The sequence below is a fragment of the Emys orbicularis genome, chromosome 3 (genome assembly GCF_028017835.1).
Source record: "Emys orbicularis isolate rEmyOrb1 chromosome 3, rEmyOrb1.hap1, whole genome shotgun sequence".
Lineage (NCBI taxonomy): Eukaryota > Metazoa > Chordata > Testudines > Emydidae > Emys > Emys orbicularis.
The window spans coordinates 28,907,182-28,927,441 of NC_088685.1; the positions used below are offsets into that span (position 1 = coordinate 28,907,182).

Below are 20,260 nucleotides of genomic sequence, written 5' to 3' on the forward strand. Positions count from 1 at the left end.
TTTCATTTTTGAACATGATCATTTCTTCTCCGAATCCATGATCATCTATATTGTCACTTATCCTAGATCAGTCCTTTTGGTTGATCTTGAAGTGCTAGTTCTTAAAATCAGAATGGCATGATAGTGAAGTCGACATGCAATTAATTTAATTTGAGAACTCCTTTATTTATTTTCATGTTCATAAAACAGCAGAGTGGGTTAAGTTCCACAGGTTAACAGTCTCTATTTCAAGGTAGCCAAATATGTAACCAAGTAACATAATCAATAATACAGAAGACAATGCAATTCAGAGGCACTGAATCTCTGTGGTTGTGTTCAGGTAAGTCTAACTCACAGCTGCTTATGCCACAATCAGAATTAGAAGAGTTTACAATGTCCCATTAAAGTTGTTCACAACTAAACACAGGACATATTTGTTATGTGGCTATCAGTGATAATGTCTTTAGAAATTGGATTAAAATGATTAAGTATTAATTAAAGCTGAACCATTTTATTTGGATTACAGGGAGAAACTAGTTTCGTCAGATGATCTATTGGAGTGGTTGAGACCTTTCTGTGGTGATGACTCCTTGCCAGTGAAGCCCCGCATTAAGGTGCTGCAGATTATGGAGCAAGCATTTCATCTCAGTGATGAGGATAGCAGGCTACTTGTGTTCTTCAGAACTCAAGCTGTTCTCAAAGCCTGTTGGCCTGAGACAAAGGTATTATTATTTACCCTAACATTAAGTGATAGTGTATTACCGTGTTTCTCTTTTAAAAACTTTATGATGGAACTTTGTCAGTTTTGTAGTATGAACCATATAGGCAGTTACATATGCATGCTATCAACAAATGAAGTGGCCCTTTTTCTATCCTCATACCAACCCAGGATTGTAACAAATTGTGACTTTAATTAAAAAAAAAAGTAAAGGAGTAGTTAAATACTGCCTCACTTATGGGCTGAGCATCCTCAACTCCCACTCCCTTTAGTGGGGACCAAGGACACTTGATACCAAACAGAAGCATGCCCCGGTGCCTTTTTTTCTTTCTTCTCTATCCCCCCTCCCACCCTTTATATACCCCTCTGGTATTTGCCATTTTTTCTTCCCCCTCCACAGTTTATCTTCTGCCACTTTCCCCTGTCCCCTCTGTGGTGTACTCTGGTGTGCATTCTAGTGGTTAGAGCAGGGATTGTAAATGTGACATTAAGGCCAGGTCTACACTACCCGCGGTAGTTCGACAGCTGGCAATCGAACTTCCGGGTTCGATTTATCGCGTCTGGTCTGGACGCGATAAATCGATCCCGGAAGCGCTCGCCGTTGACTGCGGTACTCCAGCTCGGCGAGAGGAGTACCGCGGAGTCGACGGGGAGCCTGCCTGCCACGTGTGGACCGCGTCTGAACCGCGGTAAGTTTGAACTAAGGTATGTCGACTTCAGCTACGTTATTCACGTAGCTGAAGTTGCGTACCTTAGTTCGAATTTGGGGGTTAGTGTAGACCAGGCCTTAGATTCTCTTCCAGACCCTTTGACCTTAGATATGAAATTTATCTTGTCTGTGATTCATGTTAACTGTCTTTAAAATAGAGCTAGTAAGTGTAACCTCACAAAGGTGTAATGCAAGCATTAATTAATATTGAGTTTATACATGACTTTGAGATCCTCAGATGGAAGGAGTTGTTAAAGTACTTTGTCATAATCACAGGGCTGCTTGAACCTATGTCCCCTTTCTGGTCTCCCTAAGTGCACAGCCTCAGCTATTGGCCCACATGCCCTTTACCTGACTTGGGGGTGGAATTTTGCAGTTCTGTTCTTAGACTAGGATGTGGGTGCAACATACCCCATGTATACCAGCCATTTATTGCTGTGCAGGTTTGATTGGGCACCTGTGTTTCGTCCCTTTGGGAGCCTGTGACTAGTGTTATACAGTGACAAACAGCCTTCTTAGAACTAGTAGGTTTATTTAGCAAATGGAAACAAAGCAATTGGGAAAATGATTTTCAAATAACAAGTACCCTATTTACATTTTTACTCATTTAATTCTACTCTTCCCTACAAGCTAACTTAGATAGTTTTCTGTCTTGAGTTAAAGGAACAGAACAGGCCCAACTTCCATCCTTTTAGCAAACCCAAGAGTTCTTGGGACCCAGCCTGGACTCAGTTTTCCTTCTAGAGAGAGTGTCACCTTGTATGTTTTCCCCCTAAGGAAAATTCCCTTTTCTCAAAGCCCCACCCTCACTGTGTGTGCTTGAGCCACATTATCATAATGCTCAATGCCTTTTTGTTACAGAGCTTAGGTGTGAAGTTATCCTTTTGCCTGTCTACACTAGAAAATTATGTTGGTTTAATTACACTGGTCAGGTGTGTGAAAAATTGTTAAGCCAACCTAAGTCCCTGTTTAGACAGTGCTAGGTTGATAGAAGAATTCTGTTGTCATAGCTACTGCCTTTCGGGGAAGTGAAGTACCTAAGCTGACAGGGAGAATCCCTCCCATCAGCTTAAGTAGTGTCTACACTGAAGCACTACAGCGGTGCAGCTGCGTGTCTGTAGCATTTTATGTGTAGACAAGCCTTGGGTCTCTGCAGAAACTGTCTTCTCTCCCTAGCATTCCAACACACCATCTCAGACTATGTTTTCACTAAAAAAGCTGCAGCAGTGCAGTGCGGCTGCAGCATTTCAGTGTAGACACTCATGACAGTGACAGGAGGGGTTCTCCCATCGCTGTAGTTAATCCATCTCTCCAGCAGGCAGTAGCTAGGTCAATAGGAGGAGGTAGGTCAGCTTAACTATGTTGCTCAGTGGTGTGGATTTTTCACAACCCTGAGCAATGTAGCTGGGTCATCCTAACCTCCTTCTTCGAGTTATGGTCCCTATATGTGTATATATATTCCATGCACTGGAGCCAGAAGTTTTTCAGCAGCAGTGTATGTTGACCCTCATGTAGGGTGACCAGATGTCCTGATTTTATAGGGACAGTCCCAATATTTGGGGCTTTGTCTTATATAGGTGCCTATAAACCCCCCACCCCTTGTCCAAATTTTTCACACTTGCTGTCTGGTCACGCTACCCACACGGCCGCCTTACGTCACCACATGCTCCATGCGAGGTTATAAGAGGCTGTGCAGGGCAACGTGCCCTCAGTTCCCTCTTACCACGTGGTCGGAGTCGGAATCTTCTCTTCGCGCTCATATGCTTTACGAGAACAACAGTCCATTATAGATAGTTCGGTTTCCTTTCTCTTCATACTTCTGTAAATATGTTAGTTTAGTTAATTAGTGTTTGTAGTAGCCCTTTATGGGGGATTATGCTCCGCATTCCATGGTTCAAGAACTGTGCCTTGTGCCCTCTCTCTTCTCCATGAATGATAAGCACATGCGCTGCCTCTACTGCATGGATGAGGCACACCTTGTTGCCCACTGCAATATCTGCAAGTCCTTCATGTCAAGGAGTCGCGTTGCTCAACTTCTGCACCTCACGTGGAGCATGTGGTGACATAAGGCGACCATGCTGGTCAATGGACACTGCTGCTGAAAAACTTCTGGCTCCGGCACATGGCTCACATGTGCACCCGCGTTTGGAATACAAATAGGGGACCACACATCTTGGAGAGCCTCCAGTTACAGGTAAGTAACCTCCTCTTTTAGTGTAGACCTAGTCTCAGGAATCCTATACATGAAACACATTTTGGGGTACAGATCCATATTCATCACTAAGCACCCACACATTTTTAACATATTATATAAAGAAGACAGGAATTAATATAAGAATTGAAAGGTAGATAAGGAACTGGTTAAAGGGGAGACTACAACATGTCATGCTGTAAGATGAACTCTCAGGCTGGAGGGAGGTTACCAGTGGAGTTCCTCAGGGATCGGTCTTGGGACCAATCTTACTTAACACTTTTATTACTGACCTTGGCACAAAAAGTGAGAGTGTGCTAATAAAATTTGTGCATGACACAAAGTTGGGTGGTATTGCCAATACCGAGGCGGGCTAGACTATCATACAAGATGATCTGGATCATAGAATCATAGAATATCAGGGTTGGAAGGGACCTCAGGAGGTCATCTAGTCCAACCCCCTGCCCAAAGCAGGACCAATCCCCAACTAAATTTTCCCAGCCAGGGCTTTGTCAAGCCTGACCTTAAAAACCTCTAAGGAAGGAGATTCCACCACCTCCCTAGGTAAAGCATTCCAGTGCTTCACCACCCTCTTAGTGAAAAAGTTTTTCCTAATATCCAACCTAAATCTCCCCCACTGCAACTTGAGACCATTACTCCTTGTTCTGTCATCTGCCACCACTGAGAACAGTCTAGATCCATCCTCTTTGGAACCCCCTTTCAGGTATTTGAAAGCAGCTATCAAATCCCCCCTCGTTCTTCTCTTCTGCAGACTAAAGAATCACAGTTCCCTCAGCCTCTCCTCATAAGTCATGTGCTCCAGCCTCCTAATTATTTTTGTTGTCCTCTGCTGGACTCAAAAATGGATGACCTTGTAAACTAGAGTAATAGAAATGGGATGAAATTTAATAGTGCAAGGTCATGCATTTGGGGACTAACAAGAATTTTTGACAGAGGAGGCGAAAGACAAGGATGTATTGATTAATCACAGGATGACTATGAGCTGCCAAAGTGATGCGACTGTGAAAAAGGCTAATGTGGCCCTAGGATGCATCAGGCGAGGTATTTTCAGTAGAGACAGGGAACTGTTAGTACCATTATACAAGGCACTGGTGAGACCTCATCTGGAATACTGTGTGCAATTCTGGTCTCCCATGTTTAAGAAAGATGAATTCAAACTCGAACAAGTGCAGAGAACGGCTACTAGGATGATCAGAGGAATGGAAAACCTACCTTATGTAAGGAGATTCAAAGAGCTTGGCTTGTTTAGCCTAACCAAAAGAAGGCTTAGGGGTGATATGATTGCGCTCTATAAATACATTAGAGGGATAAATATCAGGGAGGGAGAGGAGTTATTTAAGTTAAGCGCCAATGTGGACACAAAAACAAATTAATATAAACTGGCCATCAACAAATTTAGGCTTGAAATTAAACAAAGGTTTCTAACCATCAGAGGAGTGAAGTTCTGGAACAGCCTTCTAAGGGGAGCAGGGGAGCAAAAAACCTAACTGGCTTCAAGACTGCGCTTGATTCGCTTATGGAGGGGATGGTATGATGAGACTGCCTACAATGGCATGTAGCCGATCTGCAACTGCTAGCAGCAAATATCTCCAGCAGCCGGTGATGAGATGCTAATAGGGTTCAAAAAAGAACATAAGTTCATGGAGGATAACTTGGATAAATCCATCAATGGCTATTAGCTGGGATGGGCAGGGATGCAAAACCGTGGTCTGAAGTGTCCCTAGCCTCTGTTGGCCAGAAACTGGGAATGGATGACATGGGATAGATCACTTGATGATTACCTGTTCTGTTCATTCCCTCTGAAGCACCGGGCATTGGCCATTGTTGAAAGACCAGGATACTGGGCTAGATGGACCACTGGTCTGACCCAGTATGGCCATTTGTATGGAAAGGGCTCTGAGTTACTACAGAGAATTCTTTCCCAGATGTCTGGCTGAGTATCTTGCCAGAATGCTCAGGGTCTCAAATGATTGCCATATTTGGGGTTAGGAATTTTGTCTGGATCAGAGACCCTGGGGTATTTTTGCCTTCTTCTGCAGCATGGGGCATGGGTCACTTGCAGGTTTAAACAAGTGTAAATGGTGGATTTGCTGTAATTTGAAGTCTTTAAGTCATGACTTGAAGACTTCAGTAATTCAGCCAGAGGTTAAGGGTCTATTACAAAAGTGGGTGGGTGAGGTTCTGTGGCCTGCAATGTGCAGAAGGTCAGACTAGATGATCATGATGGTCCCTTCTGACCTGAAAGTCTTTGAGTCTATAAGAAAAAATGTTGGTTAAATGTGGTCAACATAAAACTTAATGCAATAAACATCCCGATAGAAAGATCTCTTTAAAAGGGAAGCATCAGAGTGGACCAACAGGAGTAGTTGTAAACAATTGAAGACCACCTACAGCACAGTACCTAAATGCCTGTATATCTGTGACACTTCTGAGGTTTTTATGACTGTGATATCGAAAAACATAGGGACAGCATAATCAACAGACACGGTGTTACTCCATTCTTGCTCCTTTGGTCTGACTTGTTTTGCTGCTCCATTTTGATGGTGTTGCCCTTTCACAATTGGCTACGATCCACTAACCTTTCATTTTGACTACTGTGTTTTTGCAATGGCAGGACAGTGTCCAAATTAACCTATCTGAATTAAATTGTATAAATATAAATATTTACATTCCTTACCCTGACCCTTCATCTATTGGTGTCTTCTTTTTTTATTTAATTAGGTTTTGTTCTATCATTCTTTAAATGTAAGCTCCTTGGGGCAGTGACTGTTTCTTCATATCTGCTGGGAAAACATCTGTTGCATTTGGGCTCAATCTCAATTTAAATAGTAATTAATGTTTAGTTCATAGGTCTGTGTGAGCATGCAGATGTACATATATGTATGTGTGCATATATAGGATTTCCTCAACCATATGAAATCCTCTTAAAATCCTATTTCTCTACTTGTAGCAAACTGTTCTTTGTAAGTTAAAAATCTTTGCCTTAGTTGAAGCCTACTAATGTCAAATATTCTTGTTTATGAATTATTATTGGAAAGCATTCTGCTTTAATGGTGGCATTTCTCAGCACATGTATGTAAGCTTTCCCATCCCATCCTGGTGATGTCCGTCAGATGGATTCTCACCAATTCAAAATAATCAAGCATGGAGTTCAGTCAATTTGAAGGTCTTTTGCATTTCAGTTATTTGTCCTACGCTGCCCTTTCCCCGTGTAAAATCCCAACTTTCTACTGTTGAGTCAGTCCCAGTTGCACTGTTGTCCACTGAGCAGACTAGAGAGATTCATGGCCACCATCAAAGCAGCAATATCCTCTTATGGCTACCCACATACATGTTCTTGAAAACAATGCAGCATGCAGTCTTAGTTCTTGCAAGTATGATCTCTAAAATGCTTCCATTCCCATCTGGCTCATGTTTTGCCTTGGACCCTGGTGTTCTAGGCAGTGGTAGCATTTTGCACTACTAGCCACATATGGATAGACTAGAGTAACTCCCAGGGACTGCACGGTGATTACAGATAGAGATGCTGGACTACAGTCATATGAAAGCTGTGTCTTTATTTCCCTGAAACTTTACAATACCTGCTATGTGGCACCAGTCTGTTCTAGTTTTTAGCCCATGAATAAGGTTTTAGTTGGTTATCTATGTTAAAAAACTAGACTTTAAAATAAGCTCATTTTATCAGTGACTATCCGTATTTGAAGTGTTTAGTACCAAGGCATTTCTCTTAGAGGTTCATGTTTTTAATCTGCAAGGTTTAGAGGGAAAATATCCTTAACAACAAGAAACTTCCTCCTTTTTACATCTCAGCTCTGTCTTTGGACATTCTCTTGTTTTGAAACCCGTAAGCATCATTTGCTACAAGACAGAATCATTCAGCAGCAAAGAGCTACTATTCACCCATCTTATGACTCTCACCTTTCCATTGTCCCCTTCTATGAATTACCATCAAGTCCTCATGTAAGCAGCATAGAACATGTTCACCTACTTGCTAGAAAATTTTAATTTATTAAAAATAATTGCTGATAATGTAAAACAAATAGCAGTATCTTTAGTTCTGAACCAGTTAGCTAAAGATGGATGGGTTTTCTTTGTTTGTTTGTTTTAACTGCTTTGGGTTATCACTCAACTCCTTAAAATAGACCCGTCCACTGAATTTGCGGTACCTCTGGCACTTAACACTTCAATCATTCTTTAAACATGTGCTATACATGAAGGTTCTTGACCCTCAGCTGTTTTTTTTTTTTTTCTTTTTAGCACTAAATACCCCTTGGCACCATTTCTCTTCTTTTTACCTGTACAGTAACTCCTCACTTAATGTTGTAGTTCCTGAAAAATGCGACCATAAGCGAAACGATGTTAAATGAATCCAATTTCCCCATAAGAATTAATGTAAATAGGGGGGGTTAGGTTCCAGGGAAATTTGTTTTTGCCCAGACAAAAGGCATTATATACATTTTAAACAAGCAATTTAATACAAGTATAAGTTGTAAACAATTTTTAAAAAACAATTTAATACAGTAACTCCCCACTTAATGTCCTCTTGCTTAACCTCCACCCCCAAACCTCCACCCTTAACCCGCCTCTTCTCCCCCCCGTTCCACCTCCTCCCCATTTACTCCGCACACCTCGTCCTCGCTCCTCCCCCCAGCTTCCTGCCCGCAGCAATCAACTGGTTTGCGGCGTTCAGGAGGCTGGGGGGAGGAGTGAGGACGCAGCGCGCAGCCTCCCCCCTCCCTCCCCAGCCTCCTGAATGCCACAGACCAGCTGATTGCCATGGGCAGGAGGCAGGGAAGGGAGGGCGGAGGCTGCGCGCCACGTCCTCGCTCCTCCCCCCAGCCTCCTGAATGCCTGATTGCCGCGGGCAGGAGTCAGGGGTAGCAGGGGGAAGGCACTGATCCGTGGGGTCTGCCAGCGGGCGGGAAGCGCTGGGGGAGGATAGGGGAGCTGATAGGGGGGCTGCCAGCTGTGGACAAAGCAGGCAGCCAAACGACGTTCTAGGGGAGCATTGCACAACTTTAAACAAGCATGTTCTGCAATGGGGCAGGGACGTAACATCGAAACAACGTTAAGCGAGAGGACGTTAAGTGGGGAGTTACAGTATTTCTAATAGCGTGCTTTCCAGCCTCAAAGACATTACAATTCTGATATGTCCAGCACGAGGTCTTTAAAAATATATGATGAATCACATGTAAATAATCCCTGGCAGTCATGGCTGTAGAAGAAAAACACACAGGAAACTGTATTTGACAGAAGCCTTCACAATTTTGATTTGGTGTTAGGAGAATTACTAGAAGATATCTCCTATCAACCTAATAATCCTGACTGTATATAGCTTCACAGTTTAACCAAATTGTATCCATATTTTCATGATGTTTTGGGGAGGAATCTAATATAGTAACTCTTCGTTTAAAGTTGTAGTCATGTTCCTGAAAAATGCCAATTTAAGCGAAATGATGTTAAGCGAATCCAATTTCCCCATAAGAATGAATGTAAAGGGGGGAGGGGGGGTTAGATTCCAGGGAAGTTATTTTTGCCAGACAAAAGGCTCTGTGTGTGTGTGTGTATATTTATTTATTTATTTATTAATTATATATATATATATACACACACACACACAGTATAAGTTTTAAACAATTTAATACTGTACACAGCAATGATGATTGTGAAGCTTGGTTGAGGTGGTGAAGTCAGAGGGTGGAAGAGGGTGGGATATTTCCCAGGGAATGCCTTACTGCTAAATGATGAACTAGCACTCGGCTGAGCCCTCAAGGGTTAACACATTGTTGTTAATGTAGCCTCACATTCTACAAGGCAGCACGAATGGAGGGAGGGGAGGGGAGGGGAGACAGCATGGCAGACAGATACAGAGACATGCACCGTGCATGTGAGAGAGAGACGTGCATTGCCCCTTTAAGTACGCTGACCTCACTCTAAGTACATTGCCTTTTAAAGTAAATCAGCAAGTTGAGACAGCAGCTGCTGCCAGCAAGCTCCCTCGGTCCTGAGCCCTGTAGTGTCTCACCCCTGTTCTTTGGAGATGGGGTAAAGGAGTGGGGGGCAGGAGAAGGGGGGAGGGAGACACCTTGACATTAGTCCCCCTCTTTTCCCCCTCCCCCTGCACAACAAGCAGGAGGCTCCCGGGAGCAGCTCTAAGGCAGAGGGCAGGAGCAGCACACGGCAGTGGGGGGAGGGACAGCTGAACTGCCCGGCAATTGATAGCCTGCTGGGCAGCTGCCTTACAGGGAATTTAGGGGAGTGGGCAGCTGATATTGGGGCTGCCAGCCCACCCTGGTTCCAAGCCCCCACCACTAGCTCCAATGGGCTGCTCTTTCTGCAAGCAGTGGACAAAGCAGGCGGCTGCCAAACAACATTATAAGGGAGCATTGTGCAACTTTAAACGAGCATGTTCCCTAATTAATCCGCAACATAACAATGAAACAACGTTAACCGGGACAACTTTAAGTGAGGAGTTACTGTATAATTCAATACTGGCTCTAAGGTAACGGGTGTCTTCAAGTAATAATAAGCTATGTTGTCTGAGCTTGAATAATAATAGCGTCCCCCCTATTTCAAATTATCTTAAAGAGATTTAGAAATTTAACAAGTTGATATACATGCTGTGGCTAGATTCAGTGCGGAATTATGGGGGAGGGGCATTCACTAGTGTAAACCATGGCACAGGGCTTTAAATGACCAAGAAGCTGCTGTGGCAGGGAAGGATGTTCTGGTGCGAAGAAACCAAAACTTTCCCACTATTGGGAAAGGCTGTAAGAGGGCTACACTTCAGGGGTGGGAGTGAAGTGAGGCCAGACTGGCTCATGATTGCTGCTGGCAGAAATTGTAGCTGCCACCTCTTGGGGAGGAGGGGCGGGAGGCTGTGCCTTATGGGCCCTCCCTGATACGGGAAGATCCAGTTTATGCATCCCTGCATCAGCTTTAGTGAGTGTTGCCCTAAATACTATATGTATGATTCACTCTCACACAGTACTGAAACTGATCAATATCTGTGGTGAAATACAGTAACACTATAACAACACATACTTATGCTACACGTCAGCCAAGGAAAGGCTGTGTAGAAAAAGTAAGTATCCCTATGATACTGCACGAGGAATTTTAGTACCCAGGAAAGATTTTAGTTGTGTGTCAGAGTTAACATTCCTGCTCCCACAGAAAGTGGTCATTTGTCTGTCTTGAGACTCTTGCTGGTGTTGCTCTTCTCAGATGAAAGAGACCACCTCTGGCAGTATATTGCCCTCTAACATCTTTGAGCAGGGGGTTGGACTAGATGACCTCCTGAGGTCTCCTAATCTTCTATGATTCTATGTTGTGTTTGGATATTGGTTAGCTACTTCCTTCCCGTACCTCTAATTGCATGTCTTAGCGGTCTCCCATCCAAATAGCGACCTATGCCAACCCTGCTGAGTTTGTGAGATCCAACAGGATGTTAGCTGTATGGCTGAAGACAACACCCCAGCTTTCATAAGAACTGTGTAACACAAGTATACAAGACCCAGGTAGGAGATGGAACTGCCTGTAGTTCCTTCCCTTTTACAAAACTGAATGTACTTTTTTTTTCTTGGAAGAGAGAGAAATGTGTGCCATTCTTGTTCTCATCACAGAAAGGTCAAATTCAGATAGCAGCAAGAAGAAATAGATAAATATAGTGTATGTTCTTTAAAATATTGTGCTTTGTAGAGGGAACTGTTCTAGCTATTATTAGTATGGGGAAGGGAAGGCATAGAAAATTATCTTGCAAAAATGCTGCTACAGGTCAGATACCCCTAATAGCACAAAGCAATTCATCTATCCCGTCAATGTTTTACTCTTCAGTTGCTAAGCAAACAAGGCATAAATAAGAAAGAGTCTAGTAATATCTTGTAACAAACAGCCAAGTGTGTACTCTGTACCCAGTAAGCTCAAATCCTTCAGAACTAATAAGCTATGGGTTTTGTTTCTTAAAGTTTTAAAAACAGTTTGTATATTTGACATAAGCAATAGCTGTTCTTTAGGCTTTTCCTGATACAGAGTATGTCAAAGGACACCTCTTAGTATAATTTTTAACAAGTTTCAGTATTCATATCATTGCAGTGCAGATGCAATAATGTACACATTTGGATCATCCAGCAGGCTCAAAGCTTTGGTTCTGGTGAATTTTGGGGTGCTTTACCCTGAACAACTAGTGAAATGATTCAGAAGTGACAGGCTGGTATGTCTAGCAGGTACCAGTTGAAGGTTTTTTTTGTTTGTTTGTTTTTTACCATTTCTAAAGAAAACAATTTAATGAACTTCCTTTTTGTGTGCATGTAATATCATGGGTTGGTGAGTAACCCAGAATATGGTACTGAGTGAGCTGTTGTATTTGAAAAAGGAAATGGAGACACCATGAGGATAAATAAGCCTGGTTTTTAGTTCCTGAGCCTTCACAAATTAACACATCCACACTGATAGTGGGATATCTCTCGAGTCATCAAATTTTGCAGATTAGCAAGTTAGTGACCACATATAGTAAAAAGCAAAGATAGTTTATCACACACTGTATTGCATCTCTTTATATGGCAAATGTCCTATTAGTTACTTGTCACAGTGTTTCATGGTAAACTAGTAAAATACAATCTTAGAAATACAAAAGTCCAAACTACAGTGCTCAAGCAGTTACATCTTTTGCTGAAAACTGAGAGGAAAGCAGTTGGTTTGTACATGTGGAAGGAGTGTGCAGATAAGCAAAGCATCAATTAACAAGTTTCTATTGCACTGTGTTAATACTTCTCGCTTATATTTTATTCAAATATCCCAAAGTACTTTACAGAATTACTGTCCCAACTTTACAGATGGAGAAACTGAGGCACAGAGCTAAAGTGACTTATCCAAGGTCATATAATGAACTGGTTGCAGAGTTAGGAATAGAACTCAGGACTTCCGAGTTCCAGACTTATGCCCAAACTGCTAGACTATGCTGTTTTGTTACCTCCTTTAAACTATTTGTACTTCTTATTTAACAAGACTGCCCCTCTCATTTACAAGGTGACCCTTTCTCAGAATAGAGTGAACAAAATAGTGCCCTTTGAGATGTCAGTGAAAAATTACTATCCCAATTTCACCTTGGGACTTACAGATAGAAATGTATTTCTGAGACTTCTGTAATAGTTGACATTTAAATCATTGCAGACGTGGGGTGCCTGCTCTTTCAATAGTTACAAAATATCTTAATTTTATTTCGGTGTCACATTATTTCCAAAATTGTTTATCCTTCTTTGATAATTGTTTCATTCCTTTATAATATCCCCTCTTTTCCCCAATCCCTCTCCAATACCTAAAGGGACGCCAGATATTGCAAAGGATGGATGTGGATTCTTATTGAGTAAAGATAAGTTTAATGATATTGCAATGTTCAATTACCAGAAAATGTGTGAAAGCCACCCTCAGTATGTCTAGTAATCCTCTTAGTCGGGCTTTGCACACATCAAAGAAGGATTTGATATTTAATTATGCTCTAGGTGCTATAAGTAGTGGTCCTACAAATCAATATGCTGCTGGGAAACAGGCCAGCTCGTGCAAAATTAAAAATGTACTTTATGCAGGCAGCTACCTATCTAACAGTCAGAAACACAGCAATTTCCAGTTCTCTAATGATTAGTTAACAAAATTAAAAATTCAGAGGTCCTCATTTTTCAAAGGCTTCAGAGTCCTTAATTCACATTCCAGTAGCATCCCACAGCTACTGGCGGGAGGAGGCATGTGTTGTTTTAATCCCCTTGATACATTTTATCTGAGCTTTTCAGGTTCTGTAATTTTCTAGTTAACTGGTGCATGAAAAATATGGGTCAAAATACTGACATTTTCTTTAAATATATATATTTTTTGGGGGGGGTAAGAGAAAATGGGTACCTTAGAATTTTCATGTTTTAAATTTTAGCTTATCCATTAAGTATAGATAACTCATTCCCTGTCATTATAAATGAGAAATAATAGAGTTTATAAGGACTTCCAAAAACATGACTAATGTATGTATTATGTCTACTTACAGCACATGTGTGAACGTATTAGTCATTCAATTTGGTCACCAATTCTACATAATTTACAGTAATAAAAAGTTAGAGCTTTACCCTGGCAAGCAGAAGCTACTGTAGGAATATAAGAGCTTTAGCAAAGGTTCTGTATATAAACCAATATTTATTGGTTAGCAAGTAGGATTGTTTAATTATTATAAGAATAACATTGTCATTTGTGTTTGTGTGTGACTCGAATCCAAATAGCATGCGTAGTTTTGAGAAGGTAATCTTATATAGAGTTTCCTTTAATTTTGGTATATCATACATTGTCATGCTGTTGAGGCCATTTTGGAAAATCAGGAAATTAACTAAATATGAATTTGGAGCCTAACTTTAGGCTCCTGTTTTTTTAAATTATAGCCTTGAAAAGTGGCATGAAGTGTGTGTGTGTGTGTGTGTGTATAATAAAAAGAACTGAGGGATCTTTTAAATAACTGCATTAATGTACATGTTAATTTAATGCTTTTCCTGGAATTTCATTATGGAAGCTGTCCGTCTTTTCCCCCAGCCATCCAGAAAAGAATGTAGAGGAAAAAGGCAGTGTATGTTGATCTCAACACCTAATTAGAAAGAACATACTGAATTATTGTCCAGTCTCTCTTGAGTGACGGAGGTCTTTGATGTGAACACCATCAGACAGTAGTGGCCTTTGGCTGTTACTACCCTTGACTGAATCCGTACTGGCAAAATAGTAGCAAAGGTGCTATATCAGTTGTCCCTGAGTCGTCTTGTTCAGTGGCTGAGTGGTTAAGGCGCTCAACTACAGTTGTGAATGTCCTGGGTTAAAGTTTTGCTCAATCTCACACTGAAAGGCCAATTCACCCAGCTGCAGAGTGGCCTTATCCATCTGGTTAGGGCAGTCAAAGACCATCAGACATCATTCTGGCTACATCACTCCCTTGTGTAACATTGGCTATGGAACTGATGTGCCTTAACCGCATCAGCCTGATGAGCCATTCACTCGGGATAAACTTTTGACATCTTGTAACCTCTGAAACCTTCTTAATACATAAGAATTAATGACCATATCTATTTTTAGTGAATGAATTAATTAGAAATTGCTTATCATTGCTTTGAATCAGGTGTTTATAGTGTATGTGGATTTACCGAAGGAAAAACGAATCAAATGAGAAACGTGCAGATTTTTAATGTTAAACTGTAAAAAAAATAAAAATAAAAAAATAAAAATAAATAAACTCAATTTGCTGATTATGCAGTTTCTCCATGTGAAAAAGTGCAGCATGCTTAGCTTCCGAGAACATCATATTCAACTATGTGATTCATTAAGCAGTTCCTATAACATGCAAATGGAAAATTTATCAGTATGCACTCAAGCAAAACAAAGAAAACATCAGATGAAATGAGCAGAAAGATACAGGACAGTTTGACTGCACAATATATGCATGTTAGTTTGAAATATGGATGTAGATATAGATAATTTACAAATGCCTTTCCCATTCTATTAGGGGATGGGAGTATCTTATCTAGTATTTTGTGGCCAGCACCAGATATGTCAAAGGAAGATGAAAGAACCCCCAGTAAGCAGATGTGGGATAATCTAGTCTCCACATTAGGTCACCTCCTTATCCTTTATTTCTGGAGATTGATTTAAAACCTGAAGCATGAGATTTCATATCAGTTTTATTTTTTTGTAAACAATAGCTGTTTTAACTGTGGATATTCTTGTAATCCATATATTGTAAATCGCTTTTGGAATCTTGCTAAATTCTTGGCCTCAACAACACCCGGTGACAATAAATTCCATAGTCTATTTATATGTGTGAAAAAGTATTTCCTGTTTTGCATTTTCCACCTGTTAATTTCAATGAATGTGCCCCTTTGTTCTTGTGTTATGGAACAGAGAGAATAGAAGCTCACTATCTACCTTCTCTGTAAGATTCATTACCATTCTTTATATCATTTGTTAATTTATGTATTTTATCATGTTGTCATTATTGTCTTGTTCCTAAAGCGAACAATTCTAATATTTTCATCTCTTCATATGAGCGTTTTTCTATGCCCATAACCATTGTTATCGCCTATCGCTGAACCCACTCTGATTCTGCAATATATCTTTTGAGATGAGGTGACTAGTATTCCAGATGAGGCTGCTGTATTTATTTATATAATGACAAAATATATTCTGTATTATTCACAATCTTATTCCTTATGCAACCTAACATCTTGTTTGCTTTTTTTTTGACTGCACCTGCACATTGAGTAGAGGTCTTCATTGAACTGTCCACAGTGACTCCCAGGTCACTTTCTTGAGTTGATACAATTAATTTAGAACCTTGTAAGATATGAGTTGTTTAATTTTTTCCTTCCAATATGCATTACTTTACATTTATCAGCATGGGATTTCATCTTCTGTCAAATAACCCATTCACTGAGCTTAGTTTAGGTCCCTTTGAAGTTCTTCATGGTCCTCTGTGATCTTTACCAACCTTAATGAGTTTGTGTTATCTGCAACTTGATACTTCATTGCTTACCCCCATCTAGAAAATTAATAAATATATGAAATAACACTCAATAAAATAAACTCAATTTACTGATTATGCAGTTTCTCCATGTGAAAAAGTGCAGCATGCATTGCTTCCAAGAACATCACATTCAACTATGTGATTCATTAAGCAGTTCCTATAACATGCAGATGGAAAAGTTATCAGTATGCACTCAAGCAAAACAAAGAAAACATCAGATGAAATGAGCAGAAAAAGATACAGTACAGAGATACAGTACAGACCTATAACAGAACCTTGAACCTATTAACCTTTTGCCATTTCAACTGACAATTCAATCCTAACTTTTTTTGTCTCCTAGACCTTTTTTGGTCCATGACAGTACTTTGCCTTCACGCCATAATCTAATTTCTTGAGAAGCTTCTTGTGAGGAATCTTGTGAAAGACCTTTTGAAAGTCAAAATTGTCAGATGGTTTTCCTTTATCCCCAACTTTACTGATGTGTGCAAAGAATTCTAATAGATTAATTGGACACAGTTTTCCCTTGCAGAAAGCATACTGGTTAGCCTCTATTATATCATGGTCTTCTAAATTTTTGTCATTCTATTTTTAATAATCGTTTAAGCCAGTGTGCCAGCTACACATGTATGGCTTATTAGTCATAATGTCTCTGTAATTAGTCTGTAATTTCCTCTGTAACTTTAGAGCCTTTTCTAAATATAGGTACAATATTCACTATCCTCCAGTCCTGTGGAATTGTAGCAGGTGTTAATGAGATCACATATTTTTGTTAGCAACTCAGCTACTTTATAATTAAGTTCCGTCAAAACTCATATATGTATACCATCTGTGCCTGTTGACTTAGTGCTTTTTAAATTATCCATTTGTTCCATGCACTTGATGCAATGCAGATTTAGGTATCATTCTGGCATAACAGCGGTGTGCCTTTGTGAGCTGGTAAGTTCAAACAACATGCTGAAAGCCAACCCAACTTTCATTCGAAACCCTTGCATACTCCTGATTGAAACAAACATATATGGAAGACAAATTTCCAAAATCTCTTAGTACACATCCCTTCAGTTCATTTAGACACCTCTATCTGCATGTGTTTAAAAAAAGAAAAATCCACAAACATGACCATATGGGATCAGACCAGTGGTCCATCAAGTCCAGTATCCTAGCTGTGACAGTGACCTGTAACAGCTGCATCAGTGGAAGGTGAAAGACACAACATTGCAGGCAAATATTGTACTCTCAGAGAGTCTCCTCCTACTTCCCATGAAGGATTGACTTATGATTGAGGCATGAGTATTTATTATCCCTTCTGAAATCAGGGAGTAAACAGAGGTCAAAGCTCTATGGCAATGGAAATAAAGCCCTGGATAGAGAAGAATATGCTGTCTTTAAGACACTTCACATAAGGCAGGCCTGCACAACATGCAGCCTGCGTGGGCTCACTGTGCGGCCCGCGGGGGTTGAGTAGATGGGCTCCCTATGCGGCCCATGGGGGGGTGAGTAGGCAAGCGGCGGGTGAGGGAGGGGGGCTGAGTAGGCGAGCCGGGCGGGTGGAGGGCTGAGGGGGTGAGTAGGCAGGCAGTGGCAGGGGGGGCAGATGAGCCGGTGGCGGGGGAGGGGGCGGCTGAGGAGGTGAGCTGGCGGGCAGTGGCGGGGGGTAAGTAGGCGAGCCGGCGGGGGTGGGGGGCTGAGAAGGCGAGCGAGCAGGCAGTGGCGGGGGGTGAGTAGGCGAGCTGGGGGAGGGGGACTGAGGAGGCGAGTGGTGAGTTGGTGGCTGACCTGTTTTACTGATCTGGTCTGGCTCCCATCCCCTCTTGGAGAGCCGGCTCCAGGCACCAGCAAAACAAGCAGGTGCTTGGGGCGGCACATTTCTAGGGGTGGCATTCTGGTGCCGGCCATCATAGGTGCCGACTCCGGGGCATGGAGAAAAAGTGCCCTCGCCGCCCCAGCTCGCCTCCGCCTGCTCCCCTGAGCGCGCTGCCGCCGCTCCGCTTCTCTCCACTCCCGCCCAGGCTTGCCACGTGCGAAACCGCTATTTCGCACAGCAAGGCTGGGAGGGAGGAGAAACCTAGCGGCGGGCGCTTGGGGGAGGCGGTGGTGGTGGAGAGGAGGTGAGCTGGAGCGGGGAGCGGTTCCTCTACCCCCCCCCCGTTACTTCCTGCGCCCCCCCACCCTAGCTCACCTCTGCTCCGCCTGCTCCCCTGAACGCGCCGCTGCTCCGCTTCTCCGCCCTCCCTCACCTGAGAGGGAGGGGGGAGAAGCGGAGTGGCAGCACGCCCGCGGGAGCAGGTGGAGCAGAGGTGAGCTAGGGCGGGAGGTCACAGGGGGCCCGCAGGAAGCAATGGGGGGGAGAAATGCGGCACGCTGGGGGAGGAGGCGGTGCTGGGGATTTGGGGAAGGGGTTTGGAAGGGGTGGTGGGGCCGGGGGCAGAGGGGCACGAAAAAGAAAGGGGAGGCGGCCAAAAATTTTTTTGCTTGGGGCTGCAAAAATCCTAGAGCTGGCCCTGCCCTCTCCAAGGGTTGCAGCTGTCTGGAGGTGCCTGCCTTCCACGCCTTCCTCATTCACACCTCATTCATTCAACAGGGCAATTGATTACAAAGTGGGGGGAAGATCTTATTCTACTTCTAGCAAAAAGACATTTTTCTTTTACCTTAATTATACTACCTTAGGGGCCCGCTATAATATATTACCGAGGTTCAATACTGCTGTTTCAGTGGGGCGGCGCTGGGGAAGGAGGGTTTTTTCCCACGGGGCAGGTGGCGCGGGGAGCGGTGGGGTGTTTCGGCGGCGCTGGGCGGGGGGGTTGTTTCCATGGGGCGGGCGGCGCTGGGGGGGGTGTTGTGTTTTGGGGGGGCTGTGGGTGGCGCTGGGGGGGGTGGGGTTGTCGGCGCTCGGAGGGTTTCAGCCCTCAGCTGTTTTATTTGGAGTAATATGGCCCTCGCCGCTTTACGAGTTGTGCAGGCCTGACATAAGGGATACAGAAAAGAGGAAAAGGGAGGGTTGAGGTCCTCTTAGTCCTGACCCAGAAGGCTCTTTGGGCTTGCCAGATAGCCAACGACCCCACATTCTGTCTGCAGAAAACACCAAACCTCTTGAAGCAGAGACTCCTTCATTCAGCTTGAGAACATCTATAGTTAAGAACTTGGGCATCAGAAGAGACGTGTAGTTCAAAATGGCTTCTCCATTAACCTCTGATACAGTTTGATATTGAGACAGAACTCAACCAGGATATTTCATTAATTGATGTGGTCAAATTTATGTTTCTAGTTTGAGGGGAAACAGAATGCTCTGTGGGGTAGGGACTGCCTTTGTGTTTATGCACTGCTCAGCACGGTGGTGTCTTGACCTCTAAATACTATTGTCATAGGAATATAACAATAATCCCAAAGTTCTGGTGATATCAGCTACACTAGAGTTTCTCCAAGAGGTTTGGTTGGAGTCCATTGTAGCATATTTCTCTTCTATAGTAATCAAATTCTGCTTATCTTTTCCCTCCCCACTTCTGCAATTCATTGCCCATTATATCCCATGAATGATGAAAGAAGCTGTGCAACAGAATAAGAAATTATTTACCTGATCATTTTCTTTCTATTAACAGCTTCTCTCTGAATTCAACCCATCCTGGTATTCTGGTAAATGACCAGAATACATATTGAACGTTTTTTCTAAAGGGAGACTTAGACATGTGTTGTCTCAATGTTAATTTAATACATTATATCAAGTTGCTGTAGCTGATTGCTGGAGTGTTTCTATAGCTGTGGAACCTCCCTTCTGATGGCCTCAGCTGAAGGGCGGAAATTAGTCCTGGAGCCTCCAGCAACACCGTTCGGCCATCTTTGAATTCCACAGGTGGGGGGGCATTAGCCCATGAGTAACGAATTTAGAAAGATGCTGCTAACAGAAAAAAAAAGCAGGTAAGAAATTTCTCATTCCTCTCTTCCAGATTGCCTGCTGTAAATTATGCTTCTGTTTTTGTTGCCCTTCACTAGGGTCAGATTTCCAAATTTTGAAGAATTGATTTGGCTAAAATATAAAACATTACCATTTAGCCATATTGGTGCATTCCTTGCCTTCCTGTTTCTCTTTTTGTTCGGCAGTGCATATTCCTTCTG

At 42.5% G+C, this 20,260-nt stretch overlaps 1 protein-coding gene across 2 annotated transcripts in view; it reads left to right on the plus strand.

The window, feature by feature from the left end:
• Positions 1–20,260, plus strand: part of NBAS (NBAS subunit of NRZ tethering complex) — a 409,271-nt gene that overhangs the window by 329,383 nt on the left and 59,628 nt on the right. For both annotated transcript variants that reach the window (XM_065400708.1, XM_065400709.1), the window contains one exon: positions 506–701. In XM_065400708.1, coding sequence (XP_065256780.1) covers positions 506–701 — 196 coding nt within the window. The remainder of the gene's footprint in view (positions 1–505; positions 702–20,260) is intronic.